Source organism: Neomonachus schauinslandi, chromosome 4 (assembly GCF_002201575.2).
Source record: "Neomonachus schauinslandi chromosome 4, ASM220157v2, whole genome shotgun sequence".
Lineage (NCBI taxonomy): Eukaryota > Metazoa > Chordata > Mammalia > Carnivora > Phocidae > Neomonachus > Neomonachus schauinslandi.
The window spans coordinates 125,044,834-125,062,555 of NC_058406.1; the positions used below are offsets into that span (position 1 = coordinate 125,044,834).

At 35.8% G+C, this 17,722-nt stretch overlaps 1 protein-coding gene across 1 annotated transcript in view; it reads left to right on the forward strand.

Annotated features, from left to right (window-relative positions):
- Positions 1 to 13,738, forward strand: part of C4H8orf34 (chromosome 4 C8orf34 homolog) — a 154,252-nt gene extending 140,514 nt beyond the window's left edge. Inside the window, 2 exon segments of the mRNA XM_021688352.1 lie at positions 3,906 to 4,078; positions 13,555 to 13,738. Coding sequence (XP_021544027.1) covers positions 3,906 to 4,078; positions 13,555 to 13,738 — 357 coding nt within the window.
- Positions 13,739 to 17,722: the final 3,984 nt, after the last annotated feature.

The window sequence follows — 17,722 nt, forward strand, 5'->3', positions numbered from 1 at the left end:
AGTTACTGCTTTTGGGGTCCCTGGGTGGCTCAGTCGTTAAGCATCTGCCTTCAACTCAGGTCATGATCTCAGGGTCCTGGGATCGAGCCCCGCATCGGGCTCCCTGGGCTCTGCGGGAAGCCTGCTTCTCCCTCTCCCACTCCCCCTGCTTGTGTTCCCTCTCTCGTCGTGTCTCTCTCTGTCAAATAAATAAATCTTTAAAAAAAAAAAGTTACTGCTTTTGATGTGCATTTTGAAATTTCTTTTGCTCTGTAATGACATTTGTGGTACATTGTATATAGTGTTAAGAACTGCTTTCTTCATTGAAATCCTTTCATAAAAATTTATGTTTACTTAGCTTAATCAAATATAAGCAATACATCCAAGGAAATATTTGCTTTTTTAATCTATTACAAGTAAATAGATTACATTCAATAATTTCTATAGCTATAACATTTTTAAAAAGGCATAGGTATCAACAGAGCTTTAATCATTCTGAAAAATACAAAAAGTTAGAGTCCCATTTTTTGACCTGTAAAATACTCACTTCCTAACTCCTCTGACCCTGTTTGCAGCTCTTTGTATTGTTTTGTTCATCAGCTATTTCTCACTGAATTTCTGCTGCCAACCAGTGTTAAACAGGCTGCATACCAAACGATTTAGCCTCTCAGTGCTCTACTTTTCCAACAGCAATGGCATCTATCATTTTATTTAATTTCCCAGTAAGCAACCAGGGAGTTATTTCTGATTCCCTTCAGCTCTCAACTTTTGATCATACTCAACTCTAAATTCTGTTTCGCATTTTTCATTTACAGTGTCCAAACCCACTCCTTTCTGTTGTTACAGTGGTCAGTCTCTTTGTCCCCATTCTTATTGTTGAACCTATAATAGGACGAATCTCCAAGCCCAATTCTGCTTTATTACATAAATGAGATTAATAACATTGAACTTAATTATCCAACCTTTTTAATACTATAAAACTTCAGAGGTTGAAAATTTGTCGCATCAAGTCTCTATTCTGTTACTCTGCCCATATTGACAACCAAGGATTTATTTTTACCCAACTTGCCCATTCTTGCAGTTCTGTTTACCATTCTTCCCCCAGATATATCACACATGTAGAAGTGGTTTTAATATAATCCACATCCTTAAATAATTGTATCTAGCAAATGTACATAATTCTGTGGTTTAACTGTGCTACCTATGAACTCAGTTGATAGAGCAGGCTTTATAATTCCCATCATCACTGTTTTACATTTGGAGAAAGTGAAATTCACAAAATAAGTTGTACTTCAGACACAGGCCAGAATTGATTCTGAAGCTGTAAATATGTTTATAATTTTTTAAAATTCTAAAACATGACTTTACTTCAGTTTGCTTTTAAAAACAAATACAGGTTTAAGATTTAACAATATTGATGTTAATTTTAATTGTTATACTTCAAATGATATTAAATTGTGATAGGTGAATGTGCCTTTCTAGTAATTTCAAACAATAATTTGATTGCATGATTTCACAGCTGAAAGCCATTATAGTGCTTTGATTTCCTGACGACAGGAACAAAAATACAGAAAGAATTCAGATTATTTGTTGTGTTATAAAAATACCTATTACTAAAACTTATCTGGTACATTTTCATGTGGGCTAGGAAATCCGTATTAAGATATCCAACTACTTTCTATCCCTTGATATGACTTGGATAAATATTCATCAGCTATGTCCTAATCATATTTCATATGTTTCCTTTGGTGTTATATTTGTACACTAGTTAATATTGTACATATTGTTATACCATATTTGCATTGTATTGTATTTGTATAATATTTTGGAGAATTGTAAAGACTCAGAAGACCAGGTCTGAATTTTTAAGGAATTATTCAGAACTCTTGTAATACTAAAAACTATAGGGAAACATAATTTAAGTCAAGCCTATGTTTCTCAGATCAGGTTATTTTTAAAATGCATTTTTTCTCAGGGGAAATTGGAGGGAGAGATGAACCATGAGAGACTATGGACTCTGAGAAACAAACAGGGTTTTAGAGGGGAAAGGGGAGGGGGGATTGGTTAGCCCGGTGACGGGTATTAAGGAGGGCACGCACTGCATGGAGCACTGGGTGTTATACGAAAACAATGGATCGTGGATCACCACATCAAAAACTAATGATGTATTGTATGGTGACTAACATAGCATAATAAAATTTTAAAAATTAAAAAAATGCATTTTTCTCATTATAAGACAAATATATATTTATCATAATATTGCAAAGACATAGAAACACAAAAAGAAGAAACTAAAATTACCTGTAGTCCCTCTGTTCAGATAAAACCACCAAATTTTGGTCTTACGATTATTTTTCCCAACAAATAAAGCAGTGTCTGGAGCACAGTGGGTCTTAATAAATATAAGAAAATTAATAAGTGAGTAATTACTGTATGAATGATGGATTGTAGTATAAGCCCTAACAATTGGTTTTGTTTTTTTTTTTCTTTTTGTAATGCAAGTGCCCCACTTAAACCTTGATTGTCAAAGTGTCTACTTCAAAGATGGCTATTTCTGATAAACACATTGTTAGCCATAGTAGACTAGATAAAGGTCCAGGCCACCTCCCCTGACTGAAGCTCTTTTGTTTTAGAGATCTTGGTTGATTTCAATTACTGACCATTTGGACCACTTTTTTTTTCTCTCCCAATGCTTTTAATTCTTATTCTTATTTTTTAAATTGACCAATAAAGAGTGAGCCCACAAAACCTTAGGCTTCCACCTTCAACCCCAATAAGAGCAGAACCCCAGCATTGTGATTGCTAGCTCTCTCTTTTTCTCTCTCTTTCTACCTGTGACCTCAGTGTGTGGCCCCCAGGTGTGCTGTATAATTTGCAGGTCTTAGAAGGAATAAACTTTTAATTTTTTAAAGTCTCCTGATGGCTATTGCTGAAGGGCATCTTGTAATCATAAGAACCACAACATTGGTTATTGAGAGGCTGAGACCAGCACAAAATATTGATATACACCCATATGAATTTTTAAAACAAACCTAAGATCATAGAGTAGGCATTGCTTTTAACCTTTTTTCCCACTTACTGAGATACCTCCAGCAATTATACACATTCAGTATTCTAGTATACCTTTCAAATTATTAAATGATTTAAATAGGTTAAGTATCATTTTAAGACCCACATCATCTGAAAATCTATGAAAAGAGGTCACTTTAGCATTTTTTGAATTAGCACACCATACCTGTCATTGATACTGCCCTGCTTCCAACCTCTACTGGATCCCTACAAGTCCAGACTGTTCCACAATTGGAGGCAATCCATCCTTCCACCACTATTGACTTTATTCCCTGACCTCACACCAGTTTCCTCCTAAGAAATTATTTACCATTTCCCAGCAACGCTAAGCTCTTTCACTGTGGGAGCCTTGCCACACGCTTTTCCTTCTGTCACAAATGCTAGTCTCCGCTCCTCCTTCCTGAGAACACACATGCAGCCTTCCAAATGCAAATCGAAGGTTTCACTCCTGGATCCTTTGTCAGTGACCTTCAGGAGTCAGCACAAATTACAAAGAGTAAGTCACCTAATAGAAACGGAGAGACCTGAAATTTTAAGTCAACAGAAAGAAAAAAGGAACATTTTGATTTGCAGAGGCAGTCGAAACTCTAGACAAAATTATTTCCCTGTTGTTCCATTAATAAGAATAAGTCATCTGAGGGACGCCTGGGTGGTTCAGTTGGTTAAGCAGCTGCCTTCGGCTCAGGTCATGATCTCAGGGTCCTGGGATAGAGTCCCGCATCGGGCTCCCTGCTCAGTGGGGAGCCTGCTTCTCCCTCTCCCTCTGCTTGTGCTCTCTCTGTCAAATAAATAAAATCTTAAAAAAAAAAAAAAAAAAAGAATAAGTCATCTGAGTCAGTACATTCTTTTCTCTTTAGGAAACAGTGGCATTTAATTCTTCTCTTCTGAGACCCCGAGTGATTGGAGAATGGATTGGTCGAGAAGAGAACGATGCGGACCCACTAGCCGCTGAAATGCTACAGCCCCCAGTTCCAAGAAGTAAAAATGAAAAATGGGAAAATGAAGATAATAGCTCTAGCCCTGCAGGAAGGTGAGATGAGATGCCTTCTAAGATTCTGAATTTTGTTGATTGTTAAAAGCTAACAGGGAAATAAATCCAAGGGCATGATTTTGATGAAATAACTTAGCAATTTTATGTAGAAAATTATGCTGGGTTCCACATGAGATAAAAATTAATTTCCCTTTTAAAATTAAAGTTTTACTAGATTGCTTTTAGATTTTGGTTTTAATTTTTTCTTTATATCTAAGAAAATCACCATCTCTTTGCTACTAAAACCAAATAGAGAAATAATTTCAAAGACATAGATTGTCAGTCAAGACCCACTATAATGCTGGGCAGGGAATGGCTGACTATTAAGAACTGGAGATGAAGGAGCTTCTCATTTACCAGAGAGATGTAGTTGATCAACAAGAAGAAAACTATAATAGACCACATGAAGCAGAGTTAATGTAGAATAAGAGAGAAAAACTTCCGTTTAGAACCATTTAAATTTAAGTTGGTAACTATGGTTGAACATAATTCTTTTCATTTTCTTTGTTTAATTTTGAAGGAATTATGATTTTTAAATTTGAAAGTTTCATATTTATTAGAAAAAAGTATATTCAGAACAACCTTTTTCTTGTTTTATAACACCAACTGCAGTGAGTAAAACCTCAAAATGAAAACTTCCACAAGGAAGTTAGAGTGAAAAAGCATTATGGAGGCACGGCTTACACGAGCCTGAGAAAATGGATTTAAATGCTCATGAATTGAATGTAAGAGAGCCACAACTTTCTTTGGGTGCTGCTAGCTGACCACCACAGAAGAGTTTTTCCTATGCATAGCATAGCCACAGTAACTTTGTATTTCCTACATTAAATTTGGCAGCAACCAATAACTGTTCTTTCTCAAGGAGAAAATTGTATTTTCTACAATGTAACAGCTTTCGGGCGGGGGGGGGTTTACTTTGACTTATCACTTGGCTAGAAGGAAGGAATTCAGAATACTCATTAATGTGCTTCAGGCATATAGAAAATTGATTCTGTTTCCATGAGAAATAACTTTTAAATTATTTAAATAGTTGAAGTGTCCCATGTAAGGAGAAGAAAGCCATTTAAAAAAATCCATTTACCTTCTTTTGTGAAATGCCAGATCAATTTCACCTGTCAATGAAGGTAATTTTATTTTTAATACCAGACTTATGAAACCCTCTAGACCTTCATCTTTAGTCATTGCCAGATCTTTAACGTAAAATAGAGAAATGTCAACTTTCATTTTGCTTTCATTTAGTCATAATAGTAATCGGAGCTATTTATTGCAAATGTTAGTGCTTCTATTTTCTTCCTAGATTCAGTGAGCTCTGATTCCCTCTTGAATACCCAATAAAGGGGAATCTTTCCTTCAATCCAAGTCAAATCCCTTTCCCAGAAAACTCAACCCATGAAGACCTCTCTCAAGTATTTGTTATGAAAAGTTTTTCTTAGTGTTACTGTTCTCTATCTTTAAATCATGAATTGAGGTATTCTCTATGAAATGAAGACAGGTGAAATCCCACCCTGATGCCCCATCAGAGCATAAAAGAATGCATGCATACCTGAACTTAGTTTAAAGAATAGCAATAAACTATGGGTTAGAAACGGTCTCTCTCACATCTTCTAATACCAAACAGGATTCCAAATTTATACAAGGAACTCACATAGCATGAGATTTGAATTGGATGAATAAAAATGGATTGGGAGAAATTTTTTAATGACTCTAGAGGCTATAACTAGAGCATTAGCTTTTGCCTTTAAATAGTAATGAACTTGTAGTATAACGGTCTTAAACATTAACAGGCTAAGTGGTATTCTAGGCTTTGGAAGGAGAAGATTTAATTTTCAAGGATGACTTCTTCCATTTTTCTCTTCCCTACTGGGCCTGATGCATTGTCATTACCAATAGACATCTGTTGTGTGAGTGAAGGAGGCACATAGAAGGCTGTCAGTAGACATCTGCTAAATAAAGCTTATTTATAAGAAGGGTTGTTTATAGTCTATCCTAACTTTTTGCCCTTTCCTATCACAGTTTTTCCTGTTGTTAATTGCTCAATTTGAATGGCTATTATTACAACACTCCATCTTTAGTACATAGACAACTTTTCTCCTTAGGTCCTGCATATGGGACATTGTATGAAGAGGGTCAGCAACTTTAGTACGCAGAGCTGTCACCTGAAGGGTTAAGTGCTGGTTAAAATGAAAGCAGTTATGAGGGCAATATGGAGAAACTAATAGGATAAGACAAGAGTGACTGACGTGGGGTTCCTGACCCTTCCATGGTCTCTGGATGGACCCAAGAGATCTGTGAATCTCTTGAAATTAAATTATGTGGACAAGATTCTGTGGACATGGGCATTTTCCTGACACATCTTTCTTAGATTTTTCAAAAGGTTCTATTAAGTAAGTTTAAGAAAGAAATTAAAGCATCTAAGCAAGAAAACAGGAATTTATAAAAGAGAGAGGTGAATACATTGGGGAATAATTGAAGGCTTTCTGATACTACCAATTGGCATGAAGTGCTATGGCTTATCTAGCCATTTAGTGGGAAATCCTATGTGTTTATTGCACATTAGGGATATTAAAAATAATCACACATTGATAATGTAACTGTAAATAAAAATTGAGTGTAATAGATCTATATAATTCTGTTTTAAGCTATCTTTTTTTTCTATTTTAAGCCATCTTAATTAAACTTTGCAATAGCTGGGTAATGGATTTCTTAAAATTACTAGCTAAATTGTAATGTGAATTTGTAAATAGGCTTATCAAGCCTTGAAAGCCTGATGAATCTCCTCTAAGCCTAACCACTTTATTAAAGCAAGAATAATATCAATAAATATTATAGATCTGGTGAATTGGCTTTGTTAAGTGAGCATTGTTATTAGATGGTAAGTATGCCATAAAATGAATAGAAAATCTTACAATTTAGAAATATGTATTAAATATTAAAATAAAAGCTAACTTCACTTTCCATTAAGAAATGTTTCTTTTCATTAAAGCTCCTAATTTCTTCTGATGTATCTGTTAACAAAGCCTGGAAATGTTCTCCTTCTTTTAGAGCTTCCTCAATTGGCAGCAAAAGACAAATAATAAACAAGCAAATATACAAATATATACCATAAATTCAAGTAGTGATAAGTGGCAAGATGGAAAATAAACCAGAATAAGAAGGAAGAAAATTAATAAAGGGCACTATTTTATATAAGAAGTCCAAGAAAAGGGGCGCCTGGGTGGCTCAGTCGTTAAGCGTCTGCCTTCGGCTCAGGTCATGATCCCTGGGTCCTGGGATCGAGTCCCACATCGGGCTCCCTGCTCCGCGGGAAGCCTGCTTTTCCCTCTTTCACCCCCCCCTGCTTGTGTTCCCTCTCTCGCTGTGTCTCTCTCTCTCTCAAACAAATAAATAAAATCTTTAAAAAAAAAAACAAAAAAACAGAAGTCCAAGAAAAAAGAACCTTAATATTGTCAGATTTTGGCTATTTTGGACATGATAGAAAATATGTAATACATATGCCAGAAACTGAATTAAGTTTAGTAATTTAGGGATATTCTAAATGTAAATTTTAAGGAGAAAGAATATTGATTAATCAAAAATTAATCTGTCAAAGGAATCAAAGAACAGAGGCCTTAAAAATATCTAAAATATATATTAAAGAATGTACCTTGTGACTCACACATTTCTTTTTTAAAGCCAGAAAGTATGTAACTAAGTCATGCATTTATTTCGGAATGTTGATGAGGTCATTTTGATATGTTCAAAATTTGTTCTTTCTCATTTATTAATTTATTTCTTTAGGAAATACATATCCTAACTCAAGTTATTATTTTATGAAACACATTGCTAGTTACCTATGGACTCATAGACTCATAGGTGGTCTCTTACGAGACAGGCAACATTTTGGACTTAGTGTCTAGGACTCATAGCCTAGCACTATCTTCATGACCAAACCATGTATTTTCATGAGACTCAGGAAAACACTTGCTTCAACCTTCATGAAATGATCTTGGTCATTGTTGGCTATTGAATAGGAGTTATGCATTTAAAAAAAATTTTTAAGATTTTATTTTGACAGAGAGCACAAGCAGGGGGAGCAATAGAGGGAGAGAGAGAAGCAGGCTCCCTGCCGAGCAGGGAGCCCAACACGGGGCTCGATCCCAGGACCCTGGGATTATGATCTGAGCCGAAGGCAGATGCTTAACCATCTGAGCCACCTAGGTGCCCGGGAGTTATGCATTTATAATCTGCCATTTGTTCGTTATCTTCGACATCCCAATCCTACATAGTTTTCCTTTTTCTCTTTCCTTGCCAATATATTTCCCTCGATTTTCATATCTGTCAAGTTGTAAGACTCATATACATCTTCTTAAATTAATTCTTATTTAGATTATTAAAAAAATGGGGTTCAGGAAGAAAAAGTGAATATGTGCTAAATACTAGGTGAGACCAATATGAAAAAGAACATCCCAGATTCAAAGTACTTACTTTGAAATGAGGAGAATGACAAGGAGATATGTCTTATTTCTCTAGTACAGTACCCACAATCCCTGGTCTATAAAAAGCACTTAATAAATGTCTGCTAAATTAATTATAAAACACCACATCTAGACATGTTAAAAAAAAAAAAAAAGACAGAGCTCTTGTGCATAAACCAAAATGCAGCAATTCAGTATGAAACTTTTTATGATCTCTTCAACAACCTGGGCCTTATTGCAAAGAGAGTCCTTTGATTTCTGACTAGAGTCGAGAGGAAGGGCACAGATTCTGCCTGCTAGGCTGCAGTGGTGAACTAAACAAGCTTAGGAGATGGGTCAAGAGAGGAATAATCCAGTTTTCCACCAAAATGAGCACCTGGGGTCAGATAAAACTAATACTTACCAACCTGTGTTCAGAAACAAGAATATGAAACAAAAAAAGCAGCATCAGGCACCCAGGGAAGAGTGGGGTCAGGAGGAGGGGAACAATGGTCAGAATGTAGGCCATCAGGAGGGGGAGGAAGGTTCCACCTAGATAGGTAAGCTGGGGGGGGGGGGTGGTAGTCACGTTAAACCATCCTTTTCAATCTGATCTGCTTTAGAATTTCTTTCTGAACCAAAGTAAAATGCAGTCCTGGAGTGTATTCACCACATTGAAGTATTAACTGCTCTTCTTTTTCATAAGGCCCCTTTCTGATTCTCTTTCTATGTGGGATATTACTGCTCAAGGAAACACATGTAAATATCTAGGATGCTGCATGTTGTGTTCATTGAGCACATATGGTATTAATTACCATTTAGTGGCTGCTGTCAGGGCTTTATATCTCTTACTTCATTTCATCCTCATGAAACATTATTATCTGTATTTTAGGAATAAGGAAACTAAGTCCTGAAGCAGTTGCATCAGTCCCAAGATTGTACAACTATTAAGTAGCTGAGCCAGTCTATCTTGCTGCAAATTCTGTGCCCTTAAGTGCTTTGCTATGCCACCTTTCTTCAGAAAGGAGTTCTAAGAATCCCCTTATCATTAAAGTTTAGGTTCGAGGTTGGGATGAGAGGGGGCCCAGAGCCCTAAGTGCTCTTAGAAAGACCCTGCACCCCACCTCTCCCCATCCCACTCACCACTTGTCTGCAGTAAGAGTCCTGCTTCCCTGAGGCAGGGTGGTATTTTCTCTCTAATGTTGTAGTTTTCACTTCTACAGTCTATAGGTTACGGAGCTGGAAAAGAGGAAGGTATCATCCTTGCTCCCCTTTCCTGCTTGTGGACCTTGCTATCTCCTTTTCCCCTAAAAAAAGTCTCTGGTTCTGAATTCCATGTTTTACACATGGTAATCTTCTACCACTTCTTGTAGCAATAATTTATCAATTCCCAGGTCATTCCCTTTTTCCTAAATATGCAAGCATCCGGCTCAACTGACACTTTCCCCAACACCCTTCCTATCTTGATGAAGTTAATATCCACGTTGATGATTCTTCCCCAAACCTAGCCTCTCCTTCCTTTGCCTGCACTTCACCACTGATCCAGAATTCCACCCTACTTCAATCACTTATTCCCTCTGTTATATCTAAGCCTCATTATAGTTAACTGCAAACCCTAATGTCAATTTCCATATATTTCACTCTCTGGCTACACCTCCTGTCTTTCTAGTTCGTTCCCTCTGGTACCCAGCTTTAACTGGGACCCAAACACACTGGTTCCACTGAGTTTTCCTTGCCACTCATCCAGTTTTTATTTTTGGCTCATTATTGTGATATATTTGTTGAATATATCCTAGTTCCCTTACCTCTCTTGTCCTTTGTTTTCCTTGCGTGGTAAAACTATCCTATTTAAATCTAACTCTTTGCCTATTCTGTGGCTGAGCTGGCATAGACTGGAGAACACATGGCCACACTGATGGGTGTCACTGTGAATTCGTGGCCACCAAACTCCAGAAAGTCATTGGTCTTGCCCAAAGATAATCTGCATTCACCTAGTCTGTTCACATGTCCATGCTCCTCAATGATGATTGCATGCCTTTTCTTGTCTCCTCAAACCTCCAGCACTTCTCCTCAGTCCTCATGTTCAACTGATGACCCTTCCAGGAATGTAAATGTCATAGTCACTCTGGGAAATAGTCTGGGAGTTTTATATAAAACTAACCATGCAAATACCATATGACCCATTAGTTGCATCTTGGGCACTTGTCTCAAATAAATGAAAACTTATGTTCACACAAAAGAATGTATACAAATGTTCATAGCAACTCCATCATAATAGCCAAAAAACTTAACCTAGGTGTCCTTCAATGTTTGAGTGGTTAAATAAACTGAAGTATATCCATGCCATGGGATACTACAGAGCAAAGAAAAGGAATGGACTATTGATACATGCAACAGCATGAATGAATCTCCAGGGATTTAGACTGCCTGAAAAAGCCAATCTTAAAATTGTATGATCCCATGTATATAATATTCTAGAAATGACAAGATTAAAAGAATGGAGAACAGACTAGTAGTTGCCAGGGATTAGAGAAGGGGAAGAAGGCATATGGCGGAAAGCAAGAGTGGCTAGAAAAGAGCCTTGTGGTATTTGAAATGGTATGTATCTTGATTCTGGTGGTGGATATATGATACACAAACCTACACAAGTACTAAAATTACCTAGAACTAAATACATGCAGGCATATACACACAAATGAGTACAATTAAAATGGGAAATCTGAATAAGATTGGAAAATCGTATCATTGTCAGGATCCTGGTTATAATATTGTATTCTAGTTTTATAAGATAATGTTATTGAAGGAAACAGTGTAAAGAGTGCACAGGATCTCTCTGTATCATTTCTTAGAATTACATGTAAATCTATATTATTTCAAAGCCAAAAAATCAATTAAAAATGTTAGTGATCTGTTGAAAACACCTTGAGTTTTTTTTTTAAAGATTTTATTTATTTATTTGACAGAGAGCGAGACAGCGAGAGAGGGAATACAAGCAGGGTGAGTGGGAGAGGGAGAAGCAGGGTGAGTGGGAGAGGGAGAAGCAGGCTTCCCGCTGAGCAGGGAGCCCGATGCGGGGCTCAATCCCAGGACCCCGGGATCATGACCTGAGCCGAAGGCAGATGCTTAATGACTGAGCCACCCAGGCGCCCCCACCTTGAGATTTTTGACAGTCCACCTCCCCCAACAATCTTTCAGCAAAGGGCATTAGTATCCACTGATGATTCTTACCTGAACAGTTACTATGTTGGTGGTTGCAAGATGGTGATTTTTTGATTCTGTCTTTCCTTCTACATTTATTAACTAGGATTAATGTGGAAAATAAAAGCTTTTTATCCATCCCTATTTCCCCTGGCCTTCTCTAACATATTCACCATAACTTAGAGGTGAACCAGTGAAGTAGGGCTGATGGATCTTTGCCCACTGATGACATACAATGTCATTTTGCTGTTTTCTATCGTCTTCTTAGTGTTAAACCTGGTACTTCTGTTAAGACAGTTTGAAATGTTCGGTCTGTGCCCTGAAATTTATCTGGTTGGTTCTATGTTTTTGTTTTTTACCAAGCTACCTCTGCATTTTGGCCTGGTGGCAGTGGGGACAATTCGTTTAACCCATTTGCCTTATGGGCCCTCCTTCTGAATATAGAAAAGATTATCTTTCCATCCTGCTTGGGGAAGACTTCTTCTACATATCATGTCTTTTTCTTTCATGGGGTGACATTTGGCATTTCCTTCCTTTGGGCAATAACATGAAAAGAAATTGGATTACAGAGAAGAGAAAAACTTTGGGACAGTTTTTGAAACTATATGTGATTGCTCTTTGGACTTGTAAGTTGTCTAGTCAGACACTGTCTTGAGAAGTTGGGAGAGAGAGAACCATGAAAGATAGCATTTACGCAAAGGAGCCCAGCTTTATCACAAAGAAACTCTTCCAAATTTACAAAGACTCTCTAGACTGGAAGAAACTGAGAAACATTTATATACCAGTTCTGGATCCATCCTTTCTTTTACCTCATCCTACCCCAAGATCTAGGCAGCATGATAGAACAATGAGGAAATTTATTTTAATCATAGAAATTAAAATTTTGGGGTGTGTGGGTGGCTCAGTTGGTTAAGCGGCAGACTCGATTTCAGCTCAGGTCATGATCTTAGGGTCCTGAATCGAGCCCCGGGTAACGCTCTATACTCAGTGGGGAATGTGCTTGAGGATTCTCTCTGCCTCTGCCCCCACTTGTGCTCTCTCTCTCAAATAAATCTTTTTTTAAAAAAATTAAAATTTTCATTTAAAATAATCTTGTCAGAGGTGCCTGGGTGGCTCATTCAGTGAAGAGTCTGACAATGAATTGTGTGGATCACTACATCAAAAACTAATGATGTATTGTATGGTGACTAACATAACATAATAAAATAAAATTTTAAAAAAAAGAGTCTGCCTTCGGCTCAGGTCATGATCTTGGTGTCCTGGGATCAACCCCCACGTTGGACTCCCTGCTAAGTGGGGAGCCTGCTTCTCCCTCTCCCTCTGCCCCTCCACCCCGCTTGTGCTCTGTCTCTCTCTTTTTGTCAAATAAATAAAATCTTTAAAAAATAATGTTGTCATGGTATGTTAAAATAGTTATCCCATTACATTTGTTTTTCTTGACATGGATTTATTTGTAAGTCAAGGAATTTCATATAATAATCTGGATTTTCTGCCTCATCTTTTAAAAAAAAATAAAAAATCCATTAACAGTGGGCTTTCATTATGGCATGGCGACAATTGGTAGGAGCTGATTAGCACCTCCTCCCTTAAATGGGGCAGGAGTTTCAGTTTGCCATATTTCTCACCTATACCCACTTGCAATATGGTTAATAAGGTACCAAAGGATGTCTAGGAAAGAAGACAGTCTATATTTCCATTATCCTTAGGGAAAATATTACTAATATGCCTATAATTTTACATAGCAAAATAATCGAATGAAAATTTGGTTGTAGATTTCTTTATTTACCACAGCTAATTGAGATAGAGTTGTCATCGCTGAAAACTAACATTTAAATATTTCTTCAGCTTAAAGGTGGAGCCCAAGACTAAAGGATTAAAACAACAGCAACAACAACATAAGAAACTTCTGGCAGCAATGCTCTCTCAAGATTCTTTTGAGTCTCTCCACAGCCCTACCCCATCTGTAACAGAAGAAGATATTGATAATGAAGATGATGCAATGGAATTGCTGGGTAATTTTAAAAATTAATAATTTCTCTTTTTCTTCTTCTCTGGCATTGTAAAAATGTGTAGTGATTAAGAGATTTTAAAGTTTTTGAATAGTTTTGTCTTAGGGGAAAGAAATCGTTTAACACATACTTTAAACGTTAGCCTTTCACAAAGTTGCATGTAAGAACTAAGTTGAAATCACCTAAGCATGTGAAGTATTTATTAGACTGTATTTTGTGCTTTGTATATGCAGCCCTTTACCTTCTGACTCCTTACTCAAGCTTTATTCTATGTGCAATTGTGATAAAAATTCAAGTCTGTCTGCTTTATTCTCTGATTATGATTGCCTTGGTCACATCTTTTGTCTATAAAATATATCCAAATACATATTTCAGCCCTCATCCCAAGATAGTCCCTTGTTTCAAGGATGTTTTAGAAAAATACAGTAAAATTTAGAGACACAGATAGTAAATTAGTGTTTTATGTCTTCCATAAGTTAGAGGAGAGTTTGCAAGATTTCAGTGTTTTTATAGGCTTGTTACTTTCATGAAAAACCTTATTAGTGTTGTATATATAGGAAACCCTTTATATCTTAAATGAAGTAAATGTATGTTTTTATTTCACCATAAATCTTTGGATAGTAGTTTTTTAAAATTGAACTTTCCTTTTATTCTAAGTCATTAAAGCAATTTCCAAATACTTTGTAACCATGTACTGAAGTGAATAAATAATGTAATCATTTGAAAGCTGCAAATAAGTTTAACATAGAATAAGGAGTCCCAGAAATATACAGACATTTAAAAAAATTTTTTTTCTAAACCAGCTTCCTGGGTTTTAAGTGTTTAGGACAGTTAAATATTATCATGTTAAAAAATGATATAGGTCTTCTTGCATACACCTACAAATGTGTTATTTACTCAGTGATGGCAAGGTCACTGATGTTTTCTGATTTTATAATACTGCATTCATTTCAGCATTGAGGAGACTGTCATGGCATTTTCACTTCATGATGTTCATCTGGTTTTTTGTTTTTTTGTTTTTTTGTTTTTAAGAACAATGAAGTCTGGGTGTTTTTTTAAGGAATCTTATCTCCCCACCTCCAAATCATTAATGTGGCAGATGTGCCAGATGTTGTGGTACCCTCGTTCAGCTTTAATTCAGCCAGTGTTTACTAAGTACTTACCATGTGCTAAGCACTGAGCTCAGTCCTAGAGATGTAAAAATAAAGTAATCTTGGATCTTGTTTGCAGGGACTTTACATTTCTAGTGTTTGAAATAAAAATGTAAATACATCATTCTAGTAGTTTTTGTGACAGGTGCCAATTTGATTAAGCAGACAGTTTAATGTAGGGATAACACCTAATGTTGGAGGTAGGGGATGGTGACCAGGGAATGTTTCGTAGAGAAACTGATTCCGGTGGTGAGGTGAGTCCTGGAGGCCAAGTAGATGGAAGTTCAGCAGGCAAAGTGTGGTCATTACCCTTGTAGGTTTGTGCTTGTAGGAATGGACTCTTTTGCTATTGTGCTCCATAACTGTGCCTGTAAATTGTTCCTTTGCTTTGGTCAGTAACAGTGAAGGGGGCAAGGCTTGAACCATGACTGTCAATGGAAGGGCCAGGAGGTTGTTCATTTCACATCAACGTTGGCTTTTTGGTACATCGACATTGGGTTGTGCGGGTAGTGTTCTTTCTCTCCCTTCCTTTACATGACAGCTCTTGGTCAGTTGATATCCACAGGAGGGCAATTACACGTAACTTGCAAAGATAATCTTTTGAAGAAATGCAGGCATGCTCCGAATCACTTTGGATTTCCTGATAGCCTCAGGAGTATCTCATCAGAGTGGAGGAAATCATAAATTTCAGTTATGTTGAGGAGTTCTTTATGAAAACTTAGGTGTCACTCAGTGCTGATACCCCATAGATCTCAGCTCCTCTGAAGTTTCTAGTCTCCCAAGTTGAAGACCAGACTGTTAGGTTTTGGAGACTATCTAATGTGAACAGTTAATAGCTGGTCCTCATTTTTTTTTTTTTCATTTAGACATTTTAAATGTCTGAGCAAATTTAAGAATGAGAAATATTTGAGTTTGGACTTTATATCTCAGCATAGACAGCTGTAGTATACTAATGCTGGTCTTTAGATTATGAGATTTCTCTGCCATGACATAGGATGTTCCAAGTCCACTGGGCTATCCTCTAAAATAATGCCGTATGCAACCCTGTTGCCTAGTTGTCTCGTTGTCTCAGTTAATAAAGGTCATATAGCAGAAAATTGTACCCAAAAGATTGTTTTGCCCAGGAGTTCATTAATTATGTAAAATGGTATTTGGATGTGAAATATATTTGTCTTTAAGACCCAAGTATACCTATCCATTCAATTATTTAGAAAATATATATTTATAGGTTCAGTTTTCTTCAAAAGTAGTGTATATAAATTCATGACTTAAAATTTTACTTATGCTTTTATCTAAGATGATGGTTAATCTCTTACATGAAATCGAACAGATGTACGTGAAAAATTTCAGTTAATATAAAAGTTAAAACTTTTTTTCAGTCATGATATAGTAATGGATGAATGATTAATATGGATGAGTATGGGTATAAAATACAATGATTATTAAGTTATTCAGTTTTAAGACCGTATATCCTCAGTAGCCATGTATGTCTCTATTAGTATTTCAGTAGATTTCAGTCCCTACACTAATCAGTTAATGTGATATTGCTAAATCAATTTAGAAACTATATAATGCCTACTTTTCCAGCCCTTTTAATATTAGATTTCAATCATATTGTTTATTATTAAAGAATTTGAAGACAGTATTTTTTGAAACCCTGATCCCAGAGAAACATATGTGATTGTACATATTTGAGGAAAATAGAAATGCTAAGCTCCTGAAAATTTATTTGAAATCAAATTATAGTACATAGAATCATTGTAAAAGGCAAGAGACATCTGGTATTTAAAATATCTTTTGCAAATCTGCAACATTGTGTAGAATGAGTTTGCTATAACTTATGTGTTTTCAGTGTATAACTTGTCTATATCAGGTACAACTGGCTAAAAATTTTATTATGCCCAAGAGTAGTCTGTACTCTTTGTGAAGTGATAAATAAATGAGAAGTATAATTATTAGTTCATGTCAAGGTAACAAAGGATTGTTCTTCAGTAAAACTGAAGGGGGAAAATAAGCCTTTTAGTTGAATAAATAGAAGTCAGTAAAAGTTCTTATCTTAATTTGTTTGTTAAGGAATTTGTCATTGATAACACATACTGGCTAAGATTTAATTCTTCACGGTTGTTTAATTGTATGTTTTTGGATTTCTATTCCAAGTGTATTGGGCATAGGAAAATATAGTACATACAGCATCTATAATTTTTAAGTAGATTAAATATTTACTGTAAGATTGCTTTAAATACTACTTTTAAATTCATAGCACAAAAGTAGTTTAAATGGAATTAATATATAACAATAAAATATCCAAATTTCTGGAATTTTAAGATATAACAATTTTAAGCACCACTGAAATTGGTGCTGTAATTACAGAAGACATTGAATAAAGTATCTGCCAACTCACCTCAAAGTAAGTAGTTCTCATCTTCAAATTTAAGGTATTCCCTAATATTTTAAACTATGTTGGAAATTAAGGATCACAATGATTAAATTTGCATATTTTTGAAAGTTATTAAAATCAATAATTTTTCAAAAGTAGAAAAACAAATTACAGTGGTACAGCAAGGGATTTATAAAAAGCCTATATGTATCTTTTACTTCATTAACCTTCACAGAAAATTTGAGGAACTTCACTAATTTAAAAGATATTTCAGCTTTTAAATGTAAGCTCATTTTCATTACATGCATTTTTATTTTATTTTTGATGAAATGCTAATTGCAGTTATGTGTTTATCTTCTATATAATTTATACTCCCTTGAAAATATCAGAATTATTTGAAAGGCACAAGTATTATTTTTACACATTTTAGTATAAGATAATTACTTAAAAAAAATTTTTTTTGGCTTTCTCTCAGA